The sequence below is a fragment of the Sinocyclocheilus anshuiensis genome, unplaced genomic scaffold (genome assembly GCF_001515605.1).
Source record: "Sinocyclocheilus anshuiensis isolate Anshui unplaced genomic scaffold, SAMN03320099.WGS_v1.1 scaffold217, whole genome shotgun sequence".
In the NCBI taxonomy this organism is placed as follows: domain Eukaryota; kingdom Metazoa; phylum Chordata; class Actinopteri; order Cypriniformes; family Cyprinidae; genus Sinocyclocheilus; species Sinocyclocheilus anshuiensis.
In genome coordinates, this window is record NW_015536538.1 from 1,981,575 (window position 1) to 2,009,085 (window position 27,511).

General features: G+C 35.5%; 1 protein-coding gene and 1 long non-coding RNA gene across 2 annotated transcripts in view; one reads left to right on the forward strand and one right to left on the reverse strand.

Moving 5' to 3' along the window:
• LOC107696401 (uncharacterized) lies at positions 1-27,187 on the forward strand. Its single transcript, XR_001635089.1, has 3 exons — positions 1-52; positions 7,310-7,428; positions 27,113-27,187. It is a non-coding gene; the product is annotated as an uncharacterized LOC107696401 (long non-coding RNA).
• Positions 26,806-27,511, reverse strand: part of LOC107696381 (mitochondrial coenzyme A transporter SLC25A42) — a 17,233-nt gene continuing 16,527 nt past the window's right edge. The window contains exon 8 of the mRNA XM_016496694.1: positions 26,806-27,251. Within this exon, the coding sequence (XP_016352180.1) occupies positions 27,181-27,251 (71 nt within the window). The 3' untranslated portion in view covers positions 26,806-27,180. The remainder of the gene's footprint in view (positions 27,252-27,511) is intronic.

Sequence of the window (27,511 nt, forward strand, 5' to 3'; positions counted from 1 at the left end):
GCTTGTGTCGAAAGCGTCTCATGGATGTTGAGCTCTGCTTTAGTCCACACAGGTAAAACATCTTCAGTTTAATCCACTGCCATTGAATCTGTTTCACAAACTCAAAGCACACAGACAGCGACGGCTACTGTAAATATTCTACTAGAATCATATATTGTAATATGTGCTTCATAAAGACGATTTTATGGTGCAATTTGCCTAATTTGATTTAGTTTTATTCACAGTACATTTCTAAAATAGAGTTAGGATGTTAATGCATTTTGTGTGTGTGCGTGTGTGTGTGTGTGTGTGTGTGTGTGTGTGTGTGTGTGTGTGTGTGTGTGGATAGCAGTATTTTGCTCAGAGGGTTTGGTTTTCATCTCTTTGGATCTACAGTCAGTAGTTTGTGCTATTAATGAATGCATACTCCCAGATTTATGGTTTATTTCATCGCTGAGATTACAAAACATCAGAATAAACTCAGAGTAAAGGTTACTTGAACAAAAACCCTTTTTTTGTTCTTTATCAAAAACGAATGCACATGAACCAGATAGCACATTAAACAAACATCATTAATGCAGAATACAGAATATGTTCTAAATAGACACTTCAAGATTCTGAATTCTGAGGAATTTGAACATAACATACTCTATTCATGTATCAGTGCATAACATATAATGTTTAGGATAATTATCTAAGACTTGTACTGTACTTGTACTTGTATTTTAGTGTTAAAGAACATCAAAAGCCATAATTATTCAAATTCACTTCCACAAACGACTCTTTCTGAATGCACAACCAGCTATACCAAAAACAGTGTTATTTTAGTGTTATATAACAAATCCATAATTCTTAAAATTCATGTCCTTAAATGACTCTTTCTGAATGCACCGACGACTAAATAGAAAACAGTGTTATTTTCATGCTAAACAACAACAAAAACCAGAATTTTTTTAAATTTACATTCACCAATGATTGATGATTTTCTTCTGAAAGCACAGACAGCTAAACTGAAAACAGTGTTATTCTAGTGTTCAAGAACAACAACAAATACCCACAATTATTAAAATTCAAGTCCATAAATGATTCTTTCCAAATGCACAAACTGCTAACCGAAAACCAGTGTTAATTTAGTGTTAAATAGCAACAAAAACCCATAATTATTAAAATTCCCTTTCTCAAACAACTCTTTCTGAATGCAACACAAATAAACAGTGCTATTTTAGTGTAAATAACAACACAAATCCAGAATTCTTAAGAGTCACTTCCTAAAATGATTCTTCCTAAATGCACAGAGCTAAACTAAAAACAGTGTTATTTTAGATTTAAAGAACAACAAATCTAATATTTATTATATTGCACTTCCATATACAACTCTTTCTGAATGCACAGCTAAGCTGAAAACTGTGTTACTTTAGTGTTAAAGAACAACAATAAAAACCATTAATTAATAAAAATTCATGTCCACAAACTACTATTTATATATGCACAAACAGCTAAACTAAAAACATTATTTTGGTGTTAAATAACAACAAAAACTCATAATTATTTAAATTCACGTCCATAAACGACTGTTTTCAAATTCACAACCAACTAGACCAATGCACAGACAGCTAAACAGAAAACAGTGTTAATTTAGCGTTAAAGAATAACCAATAAATTCATGTCCACAATCAACTTTTTTTTTGTTAAATGCACAACCAACTAAACTGAAAACAGTGTTATTTTAGTGTTAAATAACAACAAAAACTCATAATTATTCAAATGCACTTCCTTAAATGACTCTTTCTGAATGCACAACCAGCTAAACTGAAAACAGCGTCTTGCTTGTTCGAAGAATAAAACGAGCACGTTTAAGGTGGCTGTTGTTTGTTATGGATGGAGTGTCCAGGAAAGCAGCCCTCTTTAACATTTCTGTGCAAACTAGAACTTGAATAATGAGATGTATTTATGAAGGCGGGGGTTTGGGATCGGGGTGAGCTGGGGCCTCCATTGGTGCAGTGCAGCTGTGAAAAGAGCGGGCTTCTTTTTCCCACGGCTAGCCAGACACAAAACAGCCCCTCAGCCCGCCAGGGTCATGTCACACCGCTAATATATACGTACAGAGAAAGAAAAAGAACATATAGAAGTTGTGCAAATTAACGAGCTGTCTGACGAGACAGAGAGAGACAGACGGAGCTGCAGCTCATGCATTTCATTTTGTCTGTTTCTTACATAAAGCTTCACCTTCAGGTTTGTATTTATGAGACGTTTACTTGCATTGCAAAATGTTTTGCATCACCTAAAATATAAAACAAGTTTTGACAGTTTTCACATACAAACTAATTTATGTAACACAGGTGTTTTTTATTGTATTGCTATGTTATCATTAAATTGTCATTTACTGCTACTTTATCATTTATTTCATAATTTTATAAAAGCAATAAGCCACTAAAATCGGTGCATTACAGTGATTTTAACCAAAGACAAGGGGTAAAATCATGGTACATCCTGTGGCTTATTGCTTAAATAACTTTCAAAATATTATGTAATATGACTGAATCAACCTGGTTACACTACAAAACCAAATCAGGTGGAAATATATATATATATTGATTAATATTTTAAATCCATTTTAATATATTAAAAGCTTTTTTATTACAATTAATTTTTTATTAGATTTTTTATATAAAAAATGTATAATTTGTAAATTAAATTGTTTATATATACAGTGGGTACGGAAAGTATTCAGACCCCCTTCAATTTTTCACTCTTTGTTATATTGCAGCCATTTGCTAAAATGAGTGTGAGTGTGTGTGTGTGTGTGTGTGAATGAGCAGCACTTCAGAACCTTCTTGAATTTGAATTCGTCCCACTTTTGAATGGCTCCAGGAATCACTCTGGAGAAGAGCTGCATCACGCTGATCTAAAGGTGACGTCAGTTCTGAATAAAATAAGCTTTTGTTGATGGTCAGGGCAGATATATCATTTTAAAATACTCATAACTTGAATTAATTAAAAAGTTAAGCATTTAAGGCCTGTAAAAATACATGGACACAATTATATTATGATATTTTACATTATTTCTTGGCATTACTGTTGCAATACATGTTTTGTGTATAAATATGATAATATATGACACACTACTACTCAAAAATCTTTATTTTTTTAAAGAAATTAATGCTTTTATTTATCAAAGATGCATTAAATTTATAAAAAAATGACAGTTAAAGACATTTATAATTATAAAATATTTATATTTGAAATAGTTCTATTCTATTCAAATTCTATTCATCTGTGAATCCTGAAAAATAAAATGTATCACAGTTTCCACTAAAATATGAAGCAGCACAACTGTTTGCGTCATTGGTAATAATAATGAATGTTTCTTGAGCAGCAAATCAGCATATTACAGTGGTTTCTGAAGGATCATGTGACACTGAAGACTGGAGTAATGATGCTGAAAATTCGGCAATCAATTACATTTTAACATATTCACATAGAAAACAGTTATTTTTAATTGTAATAATATTTCAAAATTTTTACTGTATTTTTGATTAAATAAATGCAGCACTGGTGAGCAGAAGAGACTTCTTCATCTTACCAACCCCAAGCTTTTCATTGATAGTATATGATCTCAAATGAGTAAAATTGTGTAATTCTCAAACCATTTCCAATCAGCATTGGAGTTTCTATCTCAGATGTTGCTCTTTTATGGCTCTGAAGACTTGCGAGCTTCTCAACTATGTTTCACTGAAGTATCAACTTCATCTAAGATGTGTCTTCTGATAACTTATTTAAAAAAACGAGTCAGTATTTGTCATCCAGTAAGAGTTTCAAGCTATAAAATGAGTGCGGAGCAGCTCAGATCATTAGATCAGAAATATTTGAGTTTATATTGACTTTTCATTGCACACTTTGAGACAGTTTGAGACAAAGTTGAGACTCTTCTTGACTTTTTTTTTTTTGATCAGGAGAAACACCAGAAAACGTCTCACTGCTGAAAAAGAGAAACAAATTAGATATTAAAATGCAGTAAATATATAAGAATATATACACTCTAAAAAATGCTGGGTTAAATACAACCCAGCATTTTTTAGAGTGTACAGTATTTGTATATTTGCTATGGCTGTGTGTTTTTAGTCTAATGATCTGACGCTCAATTAGCTCGCCGGGGCCTTGTTTACCCTTCTTTATGTAGGAGAACCTCAAGACACAAGCCTGTCCTTTCAGTAAATAGGAGCCAGCGCGTCTCTCCTCTTCTGTTCCCGTGATTCAGATGCAAATGGGATGGGAGTCTCCCTGTAATTAGCTCAGTGTGTGGATGCTTGCGTGTGTATTGTGAGGAGATGTGTAGGGTCGGCTCTTAAAGGACTCGCGGCGCAGGTGATGTCCCATGGACCCGGCGCTGCTGCACAAACAAAGCCTCAGCTTAAATAAATGTTGGTTTTCTGGGGGCCTTTACAGACGTTTAGGGAAGAGAAATACCTCGACTGACATTGATGCTGTCCATGCTGGTGTTTCGGATGTTTCTGGACACATTACCATTCATATAAATATGGACAAATGTGTATATATATAAAAAAAAATCTACAATGCATTTGTAAAGGGAATCATATCTGGATATTTTTTGTTGTTGTTAATTATGGTGTCTCTGCATTTCTAAGCAGCGTTATTTTAGTATCATTTATATAACTATTATAGTTTTTTCATATTTAGAATTTTTAAAAATATATTGTCTGTTTTCACTTTAATTTTAAAGTTTAAGTGTTTTTGTCATTTGAATTTTATTTGAATCTTTTAAAGTTTTTAAACATTTTTATTTATTAGTTTTAGTAATTTTGTTGTGTTTCTGTCACGTTTATTAGTTGTAAATATTGTTAAATGTCTATAGTTTTTTTTACTTATTAGTTTTAGTAATTTTGTTGTATTTTCGACATTTCTACTAGTTTTTATTGTTTTAAATGTCTATATAGCTTTTATTTTTATTTATTAGTTGTAGTAATTTTGTTGTATTTTTGTGATTTGTATTTTTTAAATGTGTATATAGCTTTTTATTTGATTATTTATTAGCTTTATTAATCTGAGTATTGTCACTTTTATTAGTTTTTGTGTTTTTGAATAGCTATATAGTTTTTTTAAATTCATTTTTATTTATTAGTTTTAGTAATTTTGTTGTGTGTTTTGGTCATTTTTACTAGGTTTTTTTTTTTTTTTTAAATATGTCTATAGAGTTGTTATTAATTTGTTTATTTGTTTTAGTTTATTTTTTGTTAAACCGAATGATAATGAATAAAAATTGCCTTGGCAACTATCTGAAATAAAATAAATTTTTACTTTATGTCAGATATTTTTTGTATCATTTTTTTTTTACATAAAACATTTCAATATTGATACAGAATACAGAAAAAATACAGAAGTTTTTTTATGGTTTTAGTTTTAGTTAACTAACCTTAACCCTGTTTCTAAGACATATGTGATGCATTTCAACTCAAAATTGATCCCTGGTCTTATTGTGAATACAATTCATCAATGCACATTGTTGTAAAGAAAAAAAAGTATGTCTTCATTGGTTAACTTTCTGTGAAAAATCTGAAATGATGTTTATTTTTCATCTGATGTCACCAAGGCTGGAAATAATGTTAATTAATAGTCAAATTTCTGTGTAGCCTTTTCTTCCTCTAAAACCTGCTAATACTTAGTAATGCCTGTTAACATTCCCTATTTCATATAAAAGTTCATATAATAGTAAAAAAAGACAGCTGTGATGCTCTGGAGTGTGAACGTGACCTTCAGTCACAAAAAGCGTCTTCAGAAGTTCATGCAATGGTTACAGTACTGATTAAATATACTGTTTTTCTCACTTCATAATATGTAAGTGAAATGGACTTGCAGCTGTGGTTTCATGTCGACTCTACAGATGGACACAGATAAACTAGTGAAATGAGCTGCGAAGCGCTTTTATTCTGCTCTCCGGCACCTGCATCAAAGCAGCTGATCTGACATATTCAGAGGATCAGCATCAGCACAAACTCACCCCAAATATTCACATGCATCACATTCAGCTTCTCTCTTTCCTTCTCGATGGCGGGGATGCGGCGGAGAAGGGGGTCGTTACTATGGTTACAAATTATAAGTGCCAACCAGCAGGGAAACAAATAAAGAGCTCTTATGCTTCAGAACTGCATGCGTGTTTAAGTTCACAGAAAACACGTCTCCAGTCGGCCTGAGATTCAGAGAATCATACTGCAAACACACATACAGAGATACATAATGCTTCACGCTTCTCATGCATGAGATTTTAAATAATTCTCATTTTAAATCTCATGCATGCTCAACCCACCAATTTATGAATGCAAGAATGAAAATATAAACCTTGAATCCAATATAAAAGCATTTGTCAAAATCACATATGCAAAATAAAACGGTTGGTTAAAAAAAGCTTACATTTATATTTATTCACATTTATTCCAATAGCTCTTATATCATAAAGTAAAAAAGTTTTCAATGCAGCTTTACATCAATATTGTAAAATCCATCAATTTTTGTGTTTTTGTTCTTTTTATTTTTTTAAACAGGTTGTTTTTTAGTGATTCATTTGAGTCATTTTATTGTGTGATTTTGTCATTTTTTATTCATTTATTATATATTTTTATTTATTGGTTTTAGTCATTTTATGTTTTTGTCATTTTTATAATTTTTTTCTAAATATGACTAAATAGCTTAATGACTAAATGTCTATATAATTCTCATTCATTTTCATTTATTAGTTTTAGTAATTGTGTATAGTTTTGTCATTTTTATTGGATTTCAACATTTTGTTTTTTTAAATGTCTATATAGTTGTTATTAATTATTTTTGGTGATTTTGTTGTTTTTTTTAAAGTTTAAAAAAAAAATGTCTATATTGATTCATTAATTTTTATTAATTAATTTTGGTAATTTTATTGTGTATTATCCTTTGTTAAAAATGTCTATATGGTTTCATTCATTTTTATTTATTCCATTTAGCAATTTTGTTGTGTTTGTATTTTTTTTTAATGTCTATATTTTTCATGAATTTTATTTATTAGTTTTAGTAATTTTGATGTGCTTTGTTTTTGTTTTTGTCATCTTTATTAGTTTTTGCTACGCTGTTTAATGCTGCATATGAGATTATTACCAAAAACACATGCAAACATGAAGCATCAAAACACACACACACACACACACTCACACATACACACACACACACACATTTATTTCCCCTATCTGTATGTAGAAACAAACATTTCATAAACTGTAACTCTTTGCATGAAGCACCTGAAGGCACAAGGAGCAGTCTGATGTCTCACACTCGTCTCTGTCTGCAGGGAAGGCAGTGTAAGGAGCGCTGAAGGAGCATTTGGAGAGATGGAGAGATGAATGTGTGTTCTCCAGCAGGAGAATGTGGAGGCCGGGAATGATGGGAATGATGGGAGATCAGGAGGAGGTGAGTGCTTGCGTTTCATTGGCTCTTTGTGCAGTTCACATCGACACAATCAAACAGCCTCAATCTCTGGAACTCAAAACACAATTACTTACATGTTACGTGTGTCATTTCTGTGGCAAACGGAACTGTAAAAACTTGATTTTTAAATTTTCACAAAATTCACTGCCATGATGCAGGTGGCTGTGAAGGCATTGCTTTGAGGTTGCTACAGTATGCTGAGTAATGTTTATTCTCCTTTCTGCCATCTCCGACATTTGTGTGTGATTGTCGCATTCACATTAAATTATTATAATTATTATCAATTTATTCGCATAAAAGGATCATTTAGGACATAAGAGAGTGTTTAAAGAATAATGTTTTAGTGCAAAAATATTGGTATTCTCAGCTCACGCTCATAGGTTTGATTTGAACGCATCGTATCCGGCCTGGCGGTCAAATATTTCACTGTATCCAAAGCTCAAATCAGATCTGAAAAATTAATGGCTGCTAGTTGGTTGCTTACTCAGAAGAATTAAAAACTAACTAATTAAACATACAGAGAGTCCTGACTCAAAATCATGTGATTGGTTGAGTCAGAAGTCGATACGTCGGGTCGAACAGATCAGCGTCAGATCAGCATCATAGATTCACTTTTTTTTTTCAAGAAGTCAAACTACCAATAACTGACTTACACATTGACATTTCCCTCCAAAACGATGACAAAATGGTGGCCACTTCTGCCGACTGGCCGTTTCCATCCAAAAAGATGAGAAAATGAATGCTTCCCTCCAAAAAGATGATAAAATGGATATTTCCCTCCAAAATGATGACAAAATGGTGGCCACTTCTGCCGACTGGCTGTTTCCATCCAAAAAGATGAGAAAATGAATGCTTCCCTCCAAAAAGATGATAAAATGGATATTTCCCTCCAAAACGATGACAAAATGGTGGCCACTTCTGCCGACTGGCCGTTTCCATCCAAAAAGATGATAAAATGAATGCTTCCCTCCAAAAAGATGATAAAATGGATATTTCCCTCCAAAAAGTTGACTAAAAGAGCGGCCACTTCTGCCGACTGGCCGTTTCCATCCAAAAAGATGACTACCCTGTTGAAAAAAACAGCATATGCTGGTTAGGTATGTTTTGAAGCATGGTAGCTGGTTTGAGCTGGTTTAAGCTGGTCCTTAGCTGGTCATGAGCCGGTTTTAGCTGGACATATGCTGGTCCTAAGCTGGTCCTAAGCAACTAGATCCTGCTCAGGGCCAGCTCGTAACCAGCTTATAATCAGCTCAGGACCAGCTTAAACCAACTCATAACCAACTAAGGACCAGCTTAAACCAACTGCTTCAAAACATACCTAATCAGCATATGCTGTTTTTTTCAATAGGGTAAAAGAGCAGCCACTTCTGCCGCCTGGACATTTCCCTCCAAAAAGATGAGAAAATGGCGGCTCCTTTCTGCCGACTGGTCGTTTCCCTCCAAAAAGATGAGAAAATGGTGGTCACTTCTGCCGCCTGGCCATTTCCCTCCAAAAAGATGAGAAAATGAATGCTTCCCTACAAAAAGTAGAGAAAATGGTGGCCCCTTTCTGCGGACTGTACGTTTCCCTCCAAAAAGATGACAAAATGGCGGCCACTTCTGCCGACTGGCTGTTTCCCTCCAAAAAAATGACTAAAAGAGCGGCCACTTCTGCCGACTGGACATTTTCGTCCAAAAAGATGAGAAAATGAATGCTTCCCTCCAAAAAGATGAGAAAATGGCGGCTTCTTTCTGCTGACTGGCCGTTTCCATCCAAAAAGATGAGAAAATGGATGTTTCTCTTCAAAAAGTTGACTAAAAGAGCGGCCACTTCTGTCGACTGGCCGTTTCCCTCCAAAAGATGGCGTCACCTTTCTCCGTTTGCCATCTGTGCCACCGTTAGCTGCTCACAATCTCTGTCTAATTGCATTTGCATATCCTTGATTTAACTGTAGGGGGAGGAGAACACAGCTAATCGCTCGTGAACGAGCATGCAAATCTCTGGACGGGAGAAACAATTCATTCAAAGAGGCATTTTTGAGCTGTCATCACGGTTGAGACGGGGCCGCTCTCGCTGCCATATGGAAAGCATAGGCGCGGGATGTGGGGGTGCTGATGAGGGTGCTGCAGCACCCCCTGTTTTTTTCTGTGGGCAACTGTTAAACAATTGGGAATAAAAAAAAAAATCGGAGTGTCTATTTACACTAAGTGCAAATAGCCCGCCTTGTTGGCAGAGGTTATTTACAGTAACTCCACCCACCAACGTGTGATTGGGCTAGTCAACATTACAAAAGACTATCATCAATTGTCAGATTCAGTGGCGTAGATGGTTAAGCATGTGTCATAGGCTACCCCTTTTGACGCAATCGACCCGGGTTCGAATCTGCCTTTTGGCGAACTTTTTTTCTCCCTTTTCAAATTTCAAATCACATCAGAAAAGCATTTATTTTTAATAAAAATGAAGGAAATAATCAAAAAGTTGAAAATAAAGTATCGGGTAGGGTTAGGGTAGGTGTAGGGAGGGCTTTTGACCCAATAAGGTGGCATCCATTTAATAATTTGAATTATAATTAAAATGTACACTCAATAAGTTATTACTGCATACTGTTTTATAATGTATTACAATGCTGAGGTGCAGATAATTGCCACTATTTGCAATAAGTAATTAGCAGAATATCCTGCTATTTTAACATAGTATAAATAGAATCTATAGCTGTTTGCACTTAGTGTAAATAGCATATGATATCACAAAAAAAATAATGCTATTTTCACTAAGTGTAAATAGCCTCTATCGCAACCCCCCCGCCCACAGCACCCTAATAGACGGACAAGCGTAATTAGTACATTTGCTCAGCGAGTGAATATAAACCCCAATATTACTGAGCCTTAGAAATCATTTATGGTGGCTATTGTGATTGCAATTATCATGATTTAGAAGCAAAAACATATAGTGGAGGATGTTATCATTCAGAGGTTTCATTTAATAGAGGATTTAGTTGTGTTTCATTAAAGTTTCAAGATGTTTCCTCCAAAAAAGAAATAAAATTAGGCCCAAATGGATCAATAGTTGTCATACAGTAAGATATTAGTATAGAGCTAGTATAGAGAGTAATATACAGATATGAAATCAATGTGAAAAACAGCTCAGATCATTTTGTATGCATGATTAATTGAAATAAAAAGGAAATCACAATTATATCAAATGGCAAATTCTGAAATGTAATTAAATAAATATATGTGCTGCAGCTTTAAAAGTAATTTTACAGCTGTACTATAAAATATTATTTTTATTATATTTTTCTTAAATACTAGAGTTTTTATTTTACAGTAAAATAATAGTGTCATTTCTTTTTTCTATTTTAATATTTTTATTTAGTAGTAGTAGTAATAATAATAATATTATAATTTATTATTATTATTATTAGCCTATATTTATCTTAAATACGAAATTATTTTATTGTACAGTAATATAATACAATAGTAATATTTCTTGTTTTGTTTAAAATTTTATTTGGTAATAATAATAATAATAATGCTAGATTCTTTTACAGTAAAATAAGACAGTTTCTTATTATTCTCATTTTGTTTAATATTTTGTGTAATAATAATAATGTATTATTATTAGGATTATTTAGTATGTTAATACTGATTTATAATCACAGCATTTTTGGCCAAATTGTGCAGCCCAATGAATGAATGAATGAATGAATAAATATTTATCAGAAAAATTACAATTTTCTACAAATCGTGCAGCCCTCATACTGAGATCTTTGACATTTTGACTGCAGATTTTCATATCTATGCAGATGAGCACAGTTTGAGACATTTTTGAGATTTTAATCTTCTGAAGCAGGAGGCTTCATCCAAAGTGTCCATTCACTCTCCGTTTATTCACATAGAAACAATTGAGACATTAGAGACATCAGTGTAGGTGTCCAGTCACAGTCATTTCAAACTATTAAAACAAATGCATTTGAGCAGTGAATTCAAATGAACTGGGTCTAAGACAGGTTTAAATTAGCTTCTAATTCCGCCGCTTCACGTTTATTTTTAGATGAAGCGAAGCTGTCAGAGATGTAGGACAGAATCTGTCTGTTTTGTTCCCCTTGTGGAAACACACAGACATTGACGTCCTCCTGCGGGTTTGAGGACAGAGACGAAACTCAAAGCAAACACCCACTTTATGCATCAGTAAGACTAAAGCCAAACTTCAGTGTACCTGCTCCTCATGTTGTGTTATAAAATATGATCAAAGCCACAGTAACATAACCAGGTGTGCAAGCAAGTATTACAACTTTAATACAGAGTTCTAGAGATTTAAACATCACTAATTCTAATATGCAATTCAAATAGCATGTGTCACTGAAGACTGGAGCAATGATGCTGAACATTTTCACTGTATTTGAACAAATAAATGCAAGCTTCATTGAGCAATAAAATAATTATTTCAAAAACATTTTAAAAAATCCTACTTTTGAACAGAAGTGCTCATTGAAAAATATATAAATCCGCTATATAAACAGCCAGGTGAAAATTGCATGCATGCAAGTATTACAGTTTTAATAGTTTAGAGGTTTAAACATCATTAACACTCATATGCAATACTAATACACCGTAAAAAAAAAATCCGTAAAATTTACGGTAAAATACCGGCAGCTGTGGTTGCTGGAACTTTACCGTAAAAAATACGGTAGCAATGTTTTCGGTTTTACGGTTACCGTAATTTCATTAACTGATATAATGTTAATATACCAACCTATTGAAGTACTGAAATCTGTTTTGTAGCTTTGTAATACACTGATAACCACCAAATGCAGGAGGTGATGAGAAAGTCACATGATGAACCAAAGCCCATCACAAGCAGCTTTTAAATAATAACATACATAGAAGGTGCACAGTGTCATTCACACAAACACTAAACACCATCATGGTAACACACATGAAACTGCAATAATGCAATAAACATTAATTTAACAACATTAGGTGTAACACACAACCCTAATATACAAAACTGATAAGAAAAAACTAAGAAGAAACATAGTTATTTCAACAAAAAAAACATCAAATTTGAAATGTAACGCAGGGAATTCTGGGAATGTCAATTTACGGTTATTCACTGTAAATTATACGGTCTTTTTCACTTCCAAAAACAGTATACTACCGTAAAATTAATGTCCAATGCATGTAATGTCCAATACAGTTTTCCACCGTATATAGTAGGGGAATTTACCGTTAACCATTTAACAGGTTTTTACTGTAGCATTTTTAGTCTTTTACCGTTAAATTCACGGTCATTTTTTACAGTGTAGACTGGAGTAATGATGCTGAAAATTCAGCTTTGCATCACAGGAATAAATTGCATTTTAAAATATATTCAGATAGAAAACAGCTATTTTAATTGTAATAATGTTTCACAGTATTACTGTTTTTACTGTATTTTTTATCAAACAAATGCAGCCTTGATGAGCAATAAAATACTTCTTCCAAATCCATTCAGAAATCTTTTTTTTTTCTAACAGTAGTGCACATTGAAAAACTGTTTAAAAATATGTTATACATAAACGATAAAAGCCACAGTAAACTAGCCAGGTGAAAATCATATGCATGCAAGTATTACAACTTTAATATTTCGTTTTAAAGGTTTGAATGCTAACACTAATATGTAATACTAATAGCAGTAATAATAGTGATGCATGACTTTGCATGACTTATATTGACTCATTGACACAATGGTGGAGACGAGTGTGCGTGGCACAAAAATGGCGCTTGTGCATCATGTCGGTTTGTCTGTGCTGGTGTTTGTGTGATTTGGGGGTTTGCACTTGAACATGAGTGGTTTGAGGGTTCATGTCTGGGCTATTTTAGGGGAGGAGGGTGTCTGTCTGGGTTTGAATGAGACCTATTAAAAGCGTCCACGTGTGTGTGCGTGCGTGCGTGCGCGTGAGTGAGCGTGTGTGTGTGCGAGTGCGTGTGCGTGCGTGAGTGTGTGTGTGTATGAGTGTGTGTGAGTGTGAGTGTGTGTGTGTGTGTGTGTGTGTGTGTGTGTGTGCTGATGTCATGGTCGCCGGACAGAATAGTGTCTGGGTCGGTGCATGTGTCCATTTGCATACTCCTCGCTGGCCGCACATATGGCGTTCAGTCTGAACAGATGCAGTGACAGGCAGACATGCAAATGACTCGCAAGCCCCGCCTCACACAAAACACACGCCGTAAATTCAGCGCAACACAAATCAACAGCCGGGGAAAGCATTCACCAAATGTGACGCACATGCACAAAACACCCTAAATAATAGTAGTGATGTCACTGTATTCTCCTGCATACGACAGCAGAGCAGCGCGTGACGGCAGCCAATCAGATCAGAGCAGGAACAGGAACAGGAAGTCAGATGAGAGATGCTGACATCACCCTTTATGTGCAGAATGCAGAATGTGTTAATGCTCCTGAAATAAGAATAATAAGAAGTAATTTGAATTAAAGTTTAATTTTTAAAGATGTTGAATGATGGATTAAAGGTGTAAAAAGTGGAAAAACAACACAAAAGTTAATGTTTTAGTCATCAAGGACACATTACATTGATCAAAAGTGACAGTAAAGACATTTATAATGTTACAAAAGATTTCTAATCTTTTTTCTGTTCTTTTGAACTTTCTATTCATTTGTGAATCCTGAAAAATAAAATGTATCACGGTTTGCACAAAAATATTGGGCAGCGCAACTGTTTTCAACATCGATAATAATCAGAAATGTTATCAAATCAGCATTTTAGAATGATTCCTGAAGGATCATGTGACACTGAAGACTGAAAAAATTCAGCTTTGATCACAGAAATCAATTACATTTTAAAATATATTCAGCTAGAAAACATAATATTTTACAATAATATTTTACTGTTTTTACTGTATTTTCGAGTGAGCGAAAGAGACTTCTTTCAAAAACATAAAAAAGTCTTACCAACCCCAAACTTTTGAACGGTTGTGCATTAAAAAAAATATGAAAATCAGAAAATAAAAATAAAATAAATATATAATAATACATATTTATAATTTATATATTGTATTTTATATAATAATATATAATGTGCTTTTTTATCATTATTTATCTATCTATATTATTTTAAAAATAATATAGAATTTCTTTATGTAGAAATCCTAAATTGCTTTATGTAGCTACTTATTGGCTTTCAAACAGTTCAATTAAATGTCAAGTTTTATTTTTGGTTATATTTTTTATAATTTATTGATCCGAGGCCCCTGAATTTAATCAAATCATAATGATGTTGAAGCATGTTTTGAGATGTCAGCAAACATTGATGATATCTGAGAGAATCGATGTCAGATTGTATCGTGATGAAACGTTCGGTTTACACCCCTAATGAATATATATATATATATATATATATAAATCTGTTAAGCATTATATAATGTATACAGCTCATCTTAGGCCTCAGTTTTAGTTAACTTACTCACATCCAAGTCTGATCAGTTAGTAAAGCAATGGCACTTCACCTTAACATTACATACTACCAATGCACCAGTGTTTAAATGGTAAAAATGAATAGTGATGCATGACTTAGAAAGCCTAATGTTTGTTAAATGAAATGCATTCAGTGCCTTTCTTTGACTCTGACAGACTATGCACGTCTAGACGGATCTGAATGTCAATATTAAGCCGAACGTGCTTTTGTGGGGCTCGTCTTGAAGCGTGGGAACGCGTGGAAAGCATGCGGCCGTCTGAATGCCAGCGCAGCAGGTGAAGAAGGACCCTAGAGGTCAAGGTCAAACCCGTCTGGGGCCGCATGCAAATGAGCCGGCTGATTAATATGCAGCGAGTTTACAGGTCTGTGTTTGCTCAAGTTCATGCTGCCTTTGTGTGATTCTGGTCTGAAGAGCGCTTTAGACGAAAGTGCAAACACGTCTCGTGTTCATTTAGAGTCTCTCTCTCTCTCTTTCTCTCTTTTGTGTCTGAAGTAACACACTCTTATAAGGAAGTGCCACTCATCTTATCTGGGCGGTGTCGCCGTGGTAACGCTCAGAGAATTCTGCTATTCACATAATACTATTTTTTCATACTAGTTTCATTCTACTCTAATGAGACTACTGTATAATAATAATAATAATAATGACATTATTAAACTGTACATTATTAATTTACATTAATATTAACATATGAATAATGTAATTTTTCATACTAGTTTCATTCTACTGTAATTATTTTTACTATTATTATTATTACAGTAGAATGAAACTAGTATGTAAACTAGTAGTAAATTATTAATGCACATATTGTACAGTTTAAATAATAAAGTCATTATTTTTACTATTATTATGACATTATATTTTAAACTGTACAATATTTGCATTATTAATTTTCATTGATATTCACATAATAATATTATTTTTCATACTAGTTTCATTCTACTCTAATGAGACTACTGTATAATAATAATACTGACATTATTAAACTGTACATTATTAACATTATACATTTACATTACATATTAATAATATTATTTTTCATACTAGTTGAATTGTACTCTAAAGAGACTACTGTATAATAATAATAATAATAATAATGACATTATTAAACAGTACAATATTAACATTATTAATTTTCATTAATATTTACATACTAATATCATTTTTCATACTAGTTTCATTCTACTGTAATTATTTTTACTATTATTATTATTACACTAGAATGAAACTAGTATGCAAACTAATAGTAAATTATTAATGCACATATTGTACAGTTTAAATAATAAAGTCATTATTTTTACTATTATTATGACAATATTTGCATTATTAATTTACATTAATATTCACATACTAATATTATTTTTCATACTAGTTTCATTCTACTGTAATAAGACTACTCTATTCATAATAATAATATAGTAAAACAATGACATTATTATTTTAACTGTACAATATTTACATTAATGTTTACATATTAATATAATTTTTCATACTAGTGTAATTATTCTGTAATAATAGCAATAATTGTAAAAAGAACTACATTATTTGAACTCTACAATGTTTATATAATGTTGTTTTTGTTTTACTGCTTTTATTTTTATTTCAATAAAAATCTGCCATTTTTACTATAAGTATTACTGTAACTGAATGAAAATTAGTGTATTACAGTAATGTGCTTCTAATGAGAATCAATGAGAGTACTGCAAATAATGCAAATGCGTAATGTGTTATGCTTAATTTTCATGAAAATAATGTTAAACTTCAGGGCCATTAAAATCTTATAGGCTTTTTTTTCTTTATGCAAACTATATTTTCTTTTTTAGCAGTGAAATGTGACTTGAGATTTAGTCAAGCTGACATTTCGTTCTGTTATAATTCTACTAGTTTTTCTACTTTTTTATTTCACATCATTCAAAAACATCCTCTTAGTGAGGTTCAAACACGATCACAGTCGTCAATGTTCATTAGTTGCTCTTCTTCCTCTTCACCATCATCTGACCTACAGAAGTTTATCTTAAATAAGATGATTCTCACCTGATCAACGTTCATGTTTTGATGGTGTTGTTTCTGAGGAGAGTTTTATTGCTCATTTAAAGCTCAAGAGAGTGTGTTTTATCTGAAATGTTTCCTCTCTGAAATAAAAACAGAGAGATGAGTCAATAAAGCAAGCGTATAGAGCTGGAAAATCAATGTGAAAAGCTGAGTTCACACTGAGAGGTATGAAGATGTTTGGTATCTTGTATCTGAGCACAGATTTTGAGATCTTTTCTGAAACTCTGAGGTCTTTTTCTCAGGATAAAGTACTTAAAGGACACAGAAATGTAAGATCGATGTGCAATTAAACGAGCGTGTGTCATTAACTCTAAATGCGCTGGATGTTAAACGACATGCTGCCATTAATTCTTTAAGCATCTCCTCCAGTTCACTTTCTGATATGTGTCCCTGGAGCACAAAAGCAGTGTTAAGTCGCTGGGGTATATTTGTAGCAATAGCCAACAATACATTGTATGGGTCAAAATTATAGATTTTTCTTTTATGCCAAAAATCATTAGGATATTAAGTAAAGATCATGTTCCATGAAGATATTTTGTAAATTTCCTACTGTAAATATATTAAAACTTAATTTTTGATTAGTGATATGCATTGCTAAGAACTTCATTTGGACAACTTTAAAGATGATTTTCTCAATATTTAGATTTTTTTTGCACCCTCAGATTCCAGATTTTCAAATAGTTGCATCTCAGCCAAATATCGTCTGATCCTAACAAACATACATGCATAAATCTCAATTTTGAAAAATTGACACTTAAGACTGGTTTTGTGCTCCAGGGTCACATTTAAGCTTCATTTGCTCAGCAGAAACACCACACACTCAGATCGGTTACTTTCTGCTCTCGTCTCTCCTCATATCTTCCCTCGTCTCTCTCTATAAATTCAATTCTATTGAGTTCAGCTTTATTGGCGTGACTAAAGCTTCTAATGTTACGATCTGCAAACAGCATCTGTTCGGATAAAACAACAGCAGCAATAAAACGACAGTGTTAAATGCTGTAGTTTAACAGAGCTTTTAATGGTCTCTGAACTCCGTAATGCTGCTTTGTGCTCGTCTCCTCGTCAAACTTCACCTCCTCTTTTCTCTCTGTCAGCTCAGTCGTTCTCTCACCCGCTGCTTAAAACCTTTCCGCCGTGTCAACAGAATGTCCCATCAGCTGGGGCTCCTGACTTTCCCCCTCCTGTCCATCATAGTGTCCATCTGCGGCTCTGTGCCAAAACCTAGCGATCTGCCTGTGTAGGCAGCCTTTTAAGGCCACATCTGCAACTCAATACACTGTTCTGTGAGGTGGAGAGCAGGATTATGCTGCTTTCTAAGATCATTTCATTGCAAGGATCCTGCATAGAGATTCCCAGAATACATTGTGATAAAATCAGGTGAATAAATGCACCCTAGATTGCATACAAAGACAGAAATGTTGATTCTAAATTTACTTAATTTATTAAATATCTGGAAAAATATATAAAATATGTATACGTATGTATACATACACAGGGACTATGCTTTGCATTGAAGAAATTGACAAAACGTTGGTACAGAAAAGCCTAAGTTTGATATGTAGCCTATGTAAATACATATGCATATTTTTTTATACAGCTGTATATATAGAGTAAATAATGCACAAATCTGTACATAAATCTTCTGTTCCAGATTAATAAACATTGTTAAGTCTTATTTAAATGTTTCTGTTCTCCTGTCAGATATGTATGTATATACAGTATGTATGTATGTATGCATGTATGTACCAAGAGCTTCTTAAAAACCACAACAAATTCCTTGTGTTATATGTAAATATATATATAAAGTTACATCTATATAAAAATGTTTTACATGCTTGCTAAATGCCAATATTCCTTTTTTTGATAAACAATATATGAGATAATATATAATAAACATGAATGTTTCTGTCTCGCTGCTACGGTTGGATTCCAGCTCCTGAAGTCTTGATAAACTTTAAAGGTCTGCAGAATAAGTCGTACAAATAGATTTCGCTGAGCTGTTGGCCTGAATGAGGGTCAGTTTCTGCTTTCTCATCACTACATTATGTTTTATGACCAGCACGTTTGGGCCACCTGCTTTTGCCATCAGGCATGTGGATCGGACAGCTATGAGGACAAACCCAGGGGTCCTGATTTCAGCAGTGGGAGGACATGCAGGAATACTTGTCTTTGAAAATGAATACTAGTGTACTGCATACTTACAGTATGTACTGTGTACTGCCCGCAGTTTAGAATAGCATGTGAACGCATGCAGTAAACGACAATACACATTTCACACTGTAGCACTGTTGCAACAAGATCCAAATGAAAATTTTTATTTTCCATTTTAATAGTAACTTAATAGTATACACAATGCTGTATTTAGAAGTTTGGGATGCGTAAGATTATTTGTTCCCTCTGCTCACCAAAGCTGCATTTATCTGACCAAAAATACTGTAAAAATAGTGAAATATTATTATAATTTAGAATAAGTGTTTCTATGTGAATATCTGTTAAACTGTAATTTATTGCTGTGATCAAAGCTGAATTTTCAGCATCATTACTCTAGTCTTCAGTGTCACATGATCTTCAGAAATCATTCTAATATGCTGATTTGCTGCTCAACAAACATTTCTGATTATTATCAACGTTGAACACAGTTGCGCTGCACAATATTTTTGTGGAAACTGAGATACATTTTATCTTTCAGGATTCACAGATGAACAGAAAATTTAAAAGAACAGCATTTATTTGAAATCTTTTGTAACATTATAAATGTCTTTTTACTGTCACTTTTGACCAATTTAATGCATCCTTGCTTAGAAACAATATTAATTTCTTTCAAAAAATCCATATCATTCTATATATTCAGCCACTATAATACAATATATAAAGAAACGACTGTCACAAACTTTACTGTTTCAGATTTTAGTGTGTGAGTGTGTGTGTGTGTGTGTGTGTGTGTGTGTGTGTGTGTGTGTGTGTGTGCGCTATGAGAAACGCTGTCAGGGCTTTTGAAACGGAGCAGATTGTCATTCCCGCCGCAGGGAACGAGAGCTCGAGTGGAGGATACAGTTTCAGCGGCTCTGAAGACAAAAAGCCCCTCATTGCCATCACATGCATTCATATCACACGGCTTCAGTGTCCGACGTTGTGAAACGCTCTCCTTCTGAGACTCTACGGACATTATTATCATTAGCACTGTGTGTGTGTGTGTGTGTGTGTGAGTGTGTGTGAGTGTGAGTGTGCGTGCGAGTGCGCCGTACCATCAGTATTTGCCCTCTGGGTCTCATTTCATGGTTTAAAAAAAGATAATGAAAAGCTACTTGAAAATGGTCTATTAAAACTGTAGTGCAGATCACGGCACAGACGAGAGACAGCTGCGGTGAGCTCAGCGCTCGGCCTCATTCCCCTTGTCTCCGGAGGCTCCCAGAGCTGCCGACTGGTCAGCAGAAATAGTTTGACCCGAATCACAAACACACTGAATAGTCTGATACCGAAATAGTACAGACCAGTACTGAGAAGTTGTGTTTTAAAGAAGTCATATGATGCTTTTTTAAAGATCATTATTTTGTGTATTTGGTGTAACAGAATATGTTGACATGCTTAAAACTTGAAATCGCATCATATGACCCCTTTAATGGAATAGTTCAGCCAAAAATGAACATTTGGTTAAAAAAAATGTGCTCATCCTCAGGTCATCCAAGATTAGGATGCGTTTGTTTCTTCATCAGATTTGGAGAAATGTAGCATTGCATCAGTGTCTCAGCAATGGATGCTCTGCAGTGAATGGGTGCCGTCAGAATGAGAGTCCAAACAGCTGATAAAAACATCACAATAATCCACAAGTAATCCACAGCACTCCAGTCCATCAGTTAACATCTGGAGAAGACAAAAGCTGAAACAAATCCATCAAGACATTTTTAACTAAAAAACGAGTCTATAATCCATAATAAGTCTTCCTCCAGTGAAAAAAGTGTTCTGGTCTGAATCAGGACAGAAATCTGCACAGATCAAGCAGCGTTTACAAGCCAAGACAGCTCTAAACAAATATGTGGCTGGATTTTGATGTGAGAGACAACAGGAGATGGACTTTTTTTATTATAATAACAATTTTATTGTTATTATGGATTATTTTGATTGATGTAAATAATTGTTTTTTATTATTATTATTTTTGTATCATTGAGATACTATTATAGTTTTTATTTATATTCTGAATCAGTTTTTGATATTCTCTGTTTTTATTTTAATTTTAGTAAAACTTTTAGTAATTTTGTTGTGCTTTTGTCATTTTTAGTACTTTTTGTTTTTTAAATATATGTCTGTATAGTTTTTATACTTTTTTTTTCCAGTTTTAGTTTGAGTTATTTTAGTACATAAAGTTAAACTAAATTAAATGAGAAGTAAAGTTTTATTCACACACACACACACACACACACACACACACACACACACACACACACACACACACACACACACACAACACAGACACACACACACACATACACACTCATACAACACACACACTCACACACACACACACACATACATTCAAACCAAAATTTATTCAGACACATTCAACATTTCTCATATTATCAGTTTATTTGCTATAGTTTAGAAAATGGTAATAAAATATGATAAGAACTCAGTTAAACTGTGTCAGAACAAATTCATCTTGATAATGTCAGATAACTTTGATAGAAAGGTATGGAATTAATTATATTGAATAGATTTCAGCTGTTAAATTTAAGTACACAATTAGATAAAACCAATTTAGCTCAACCAATCACCATGCAGTGCTTCATTTTGTTCAGTTCATGTTTAATTTTTCAGTTAATGTTTACTTTATATTAAATATTGAAAATGTTTTTTTTAATGGTATTAATTTTAGTTTAGGTTTAGTTTTAGTTAACCATAATAACCCTGAAAACAACACAGATTTAATAAGGTAATCTTAAAAATTGCCATTTCAAGGGGAAAAAATGTAAATCAGTTCACACTAATGAAAAAAGTCCTTACTGAACAGTTAATGTCTGACCCTGATAAACACAAAAGTTCTTTTTTAATCTTTTAATCTGTGAAATTGCTGTAAATTCAGGAATATGCAGAATTTCCTTGTAGTTTTCTGGAGTTTCTGTCTCTCTCTCTCCGCTGAGAGTTGGTTTCTGCAGTGGATGCAGAATAAAAGATTTCAGGGCTTTAACAGACAGTCGGTGACCTCTGACCCCGGCCCGCTGCGGGGATGCGGTTCCCATTCAGCGCACAGTCACGGCCTCTTAATGCAGCTCACAGTCTCTCGATTCAGTGGAGGTGTGATCCGATGACATGTATTTTTAATGAGGAGCGAGGTCTTTGTTGGCCAGACACAATATCCCGGCGCTGGAGAATGAGAATGGGCCCCTGGCGGCCCCGCATGCAAAATCCCACTAGATGTTTTCCTTTTTAATCTGTCATTCTCTCGTTTCTCCACCTCTTTCTCTGAGTTAAACTTCTGTCGGTGGCTTTGGCAGTCAGATACAGAAGAAAAGTGCCCTAGGAAAGTTCTCTTTTAGTCTCTGTTAGAGCCTGTGATAATGTCGTCACGAAGCAGACCGCCCAGAGATCACAGAGTTACCGTTAAACACAATCATACAGCGCTTTGTGAAAGTTAGACTGGGTTAGGAGCTGTAAACATGGGTAGAAAGTATCTTCAGACTGACTAAAAACTATTCACATACAGGACATACTTAACATTTAATTGATCAAAAGTGACAGTAAAGACATTTATAATGTTACAAAAGATTTCTATTTCAAATAAATGCTGTTCTTTTAAACTTTCTATTCATCTGTGAATCCTGAAAAATAAATGTATCACGGTTTCCACAGAAATATTGTGCAGCACAAGTGTTTTCAACATTGATAATAATCAGAAATGTTTCTTATATATCAGCATATTAGAATGATTTCTGAAGATCATGTGACACTGAAGACTGGAGTAATGATGCTGAAAATACAGCTGCGCATCACAGAAATAAATTACAGTTTAACAGATATTCACATAGAAAACAGCTGTTTTAAATTGTAATAATATTTCAGATTTTTTGCTGTATTTATAAACAAATAAATGCAGCCAGTTTGATTTCAAACATTATTTTTTGCTATTCAGAATCCCTGATTGAACTGAACTGAGTGATGTTAAATATGTTGTATTTGATGGCGTTTATGATCTGTGTGTGTGCTTCCGTTGCGATGAGGTGGAGCTGTTGACCCTGATCTCCCAAAAATAATGATGTCTGGGTCTAAACACACACACACACTCCCTCTCTCTCCCTCTCACACACACACACACACACACACACTCTCTCTCTCTCTCGCTCTCACACACACACACACACACACTCTCTCTCTCTCTCGCTCTCACACACACACACACACACACTCTCTCTCTCTCTCGCTCTCACACACACACACACACACACTCTCTCTCTCTCTCGCTCTCACACACACACACACACACACTCTCTCTCTCTCTCGCTCTCACACACACACACACACACACTCTCTCTCTCTCTCGCTCTCACACACACACACACACACACTCTCTCTCTCTCTCGCTCTCACACACACACACACACACACTCTCTCTCTCTCTCGCTCTCACACACACACACACACACACTCTCTCTCTCTCTCGCTCTCACACACACACACACACACACTCTCTCTCTCTCTCGCTCTCACACACACACACACACACACTCTCTCTCTCTCTCGCTCTCACACACACACACACACACACTCTCTCTCTCTCTCGCTCTCACACACACACACACACACACTCTCTCTCTCTCTCGCTCTCACACACACACACACACACACTCTCTCTCTCTCTCGCTCTCACACACACACACACACACACTCTCTCTCTCTCTCGCTCTCACACACACACACACACACACTCTCTCTCTCTCTCGCTCTCACACACACACACACACACACTCTCTCTCTCTCTCGCTCTCACACACACACACACACACACTCTCTCTCTCTCTCGCTCTCACACACACACACACACACACTCTCTCTCTCTCTCGCTCTCACACACACACACACACACACTCTCTCTCTCTCTCGCTCTCACACACACACACACACACACTCTCTCTCTCTCTCGCTCTCACACACACACACACACACACTCTCTCTCTCTCTCGCTCTCACACACACACACACACACACTCTCTCTCTCTCTCGCTCTCACACACACACACACACACACTCTCTCTCTCTCTCGCTCTCACACACACACACACACACACTCTCTCTCTCTCTCGCTCTCACACACACACACACACACACTCTCTCTCTCTCTCGCTCTCACACACACACACACACACACTCTCTCTCTCTCTCGCTCTCACACACACACACACACACACTCTCTCTCTCTCTCGCTCTCACACACACACACACACACACTCTCTCTCTCTCTCGCTCTCACACACACACACACACACACTCTCTCTCTCTCTCGCTCTCACACACACACACACACACACTCTCTCTCTCTCTCGCTCTCACACACACACACACACACACTCTCTCTCTCTCTCGCTCTCACACACACACACACACACACTCTCTCTCTCTCTCGCTCTCACACACACACACACACACACTCTCTCTCTCTCTCGCTCTCACACACACACACACACACACTCTCTCTCTCTCTCGCTCTCACACACACACACACACACACTCTCTCTCTCTCTCGCTCTCACACACACACACACACACACTCTCTCTCTCTCTCGCTCTCACACACACACACACACACACTCTCTCTCTCTCTCGCTCTCACACACACACACACACACACTCTCTCTCTCTCTCGCTCTCACACACACACACACACACACTCTCTCTCTCTCTCGCTCTCACACACACACACACACACACTCTCTCTCTCTCTCGCTCTCACACACACACACACACACACTCTCTCTCTCTCTCGCTCTCACACACACACACACACACACTCTCTCTCTCTCTCGCTCTCACACACACACACACACACACTCTCTCTCTCTCTCGCTCTCACACACACACACACACACACTCTCTCTCTCTCTCGCTCTCACACACACACACACACACACTCTCTCTCTCTCTCGCTCTCACACACACACACACACACACTCTCTCTCTCTCTCGCTCTCACACACACACACACACACACTCTCTCTCTCTCTCGCTCTCACACACACACACACACACACTCTCTCTCTCTCTCGCTCTCACACACACACACACACACACTCTCTCTCTCTCTCGCTCTCACACACACACACACACACACTCTCTCTCTCTCTCGCTCTCACACACACACACACACACACTCTCTCTCTCTCTCGCTCTCACACACACACACACACACACTCTCTCTCTCTCTCGCTCTCACACACACACACACACACACTCTCTCTCTCTCTCGCTCTCACACACACACACACACACACTCTCTCTCTCTCTCGCTCTCACACACACACACACACACACTCTCTCTCTCTCTCGCTCTCACACACACACACACACACACTCTCTCTCTCTCTCGCTCTCACACACACACACACACACACTCTCTCTCTCTCTCGCTCTCACACACACACACACACACACTCTCTCTCTCTCTCGCTCTCACACACACACACACACACACTCTCTCTCTCTCTCGCTCTCACACACACACACACACACACTCTCTCTCTCTCTCGCTCTCACACACACACACACACACACTCTCTCTCTCTCTCGCTCTCACACACACACACACACACACTCTCTCTCTCTCTCGCTCTCACACACACACACACACACACTCTCTCTCTCTCTCGCTCTCACACACACACACACACACACTCTCTCTCTCTCTCGCTCTCACACACACACACACACACACTCTCTCTCTCTCTCGCTCTCACACACACACACACACACACACACACACACTCTCTGTCTGGGTTCCTAACGTGACCTCTGGTTCTGGGGCAAAGAAACCCCCTGAGACCCAAATAACACGACCCTCGGGACAATACAAGTAGACACTCACACCTCCAAACGTCTCGCTTTCATGAGCGTCACATGATCAAAACTACAAACATCAACTTATTACATTAAAGCGACAGTTCACCCATTTACTCGCTCTCAAGATGTCCCAAACATTTTAAATATTGTAGAAATAGCAAACAAATGCCTATATTCGCTTTTTACAGTGAAAGCAGTTTCATGAGATATTAAAGCTTTGTTTTAACATGGTAAATTAATACAATAAAAACTACGACTGTTGTTTTATCTGTCACTCACGAGTCACGACTGACCCACACACACATCTCAACTATACCATGTTGCTGAAAGAACAGCCTGATATGAATAAAAAGAAAAAGAATTCAAATGAACGAAACAATTACACTTGCAAGAAAGCACATAACTTGTACTCAAAATGAGTCTAAAATGTAAAATAATAAGCCTAATTGTAATTAGGGATAGTAAAGATACACTTCCAAAAGCACAAACATTACTGTATATTCACAGTTTGAGAAAATATTATTAGAAAATGTTAACAATACTTTTAGTTTTATTTATCTCATAATTATTTTGTTTTATTTTTGTAATGCGTTTTAATTTTGTAAAGTCATAATTCTGTTATAACGATACTGTTTTACTGCTAATTGCAATTTAAGACAAAAAATTGTCTTATTTTTAATGCATTGTATTAAAACCAGTTATGGTCAGTTTGACCTGCAAACATCACAATAATTATTAATTATAATAGTAGTATATGGAACCCACAACAACAATTAAAAAACAAAAACATGCAAAAAATACTGTCCCTGTTTTAAAAATGATATTTTGACCGCTGAACTAGAAAATGCCCCAATGCCCTCAGATGATGAAAGATATTTTGAGAAATAACATCATACTGTTTGGTAACTATATGAATATTTTATGATTTTAAAATTCAAAAAGTTTCATGGTATTGCTTAAAATCCAATGGTGTTTTAAGGGTAATTCTATGGTATTTTTTGTAAGAGTGTGAATAAAATGTAATGCATTTTTTCTGTCATTTAATCTGTTTGAATCATATAAATACTATTATACACACAGAATGATGGACTAATGTTTTCATGCTCTTTTCCGCAGTAAAGATGTGAAAGACAAACTCGGGTGGATCTGACCTGATCCTGTGTCGCCCTGAAGATTCACTGATGTCACTTCCTGTATCTGTACTGAACAGGAAGCTGGAATCGGCTGGAGGATGAACTCGGCGTTATAACCTCACCTGGAAACAAACAAACAAACACCATCGGAAACGAGAATTTTTTTTTTTTAAATCGGTCCAATCTCTGGTTTTTATGATCTTGTTCATTTTTTTTACTGACTTTCAGTGCAGAAAACTAAAACACTATGGATATTTGCTGATATCCAGCATCACCTGCAGAAGCACATTAAACCAGGTAAGTGAATCTAGTAATGCGCATGCCGTTATTTTGTTAAACACGCTTAGAGTTGCATTTCAACATATGCACATAACAGCTCTAC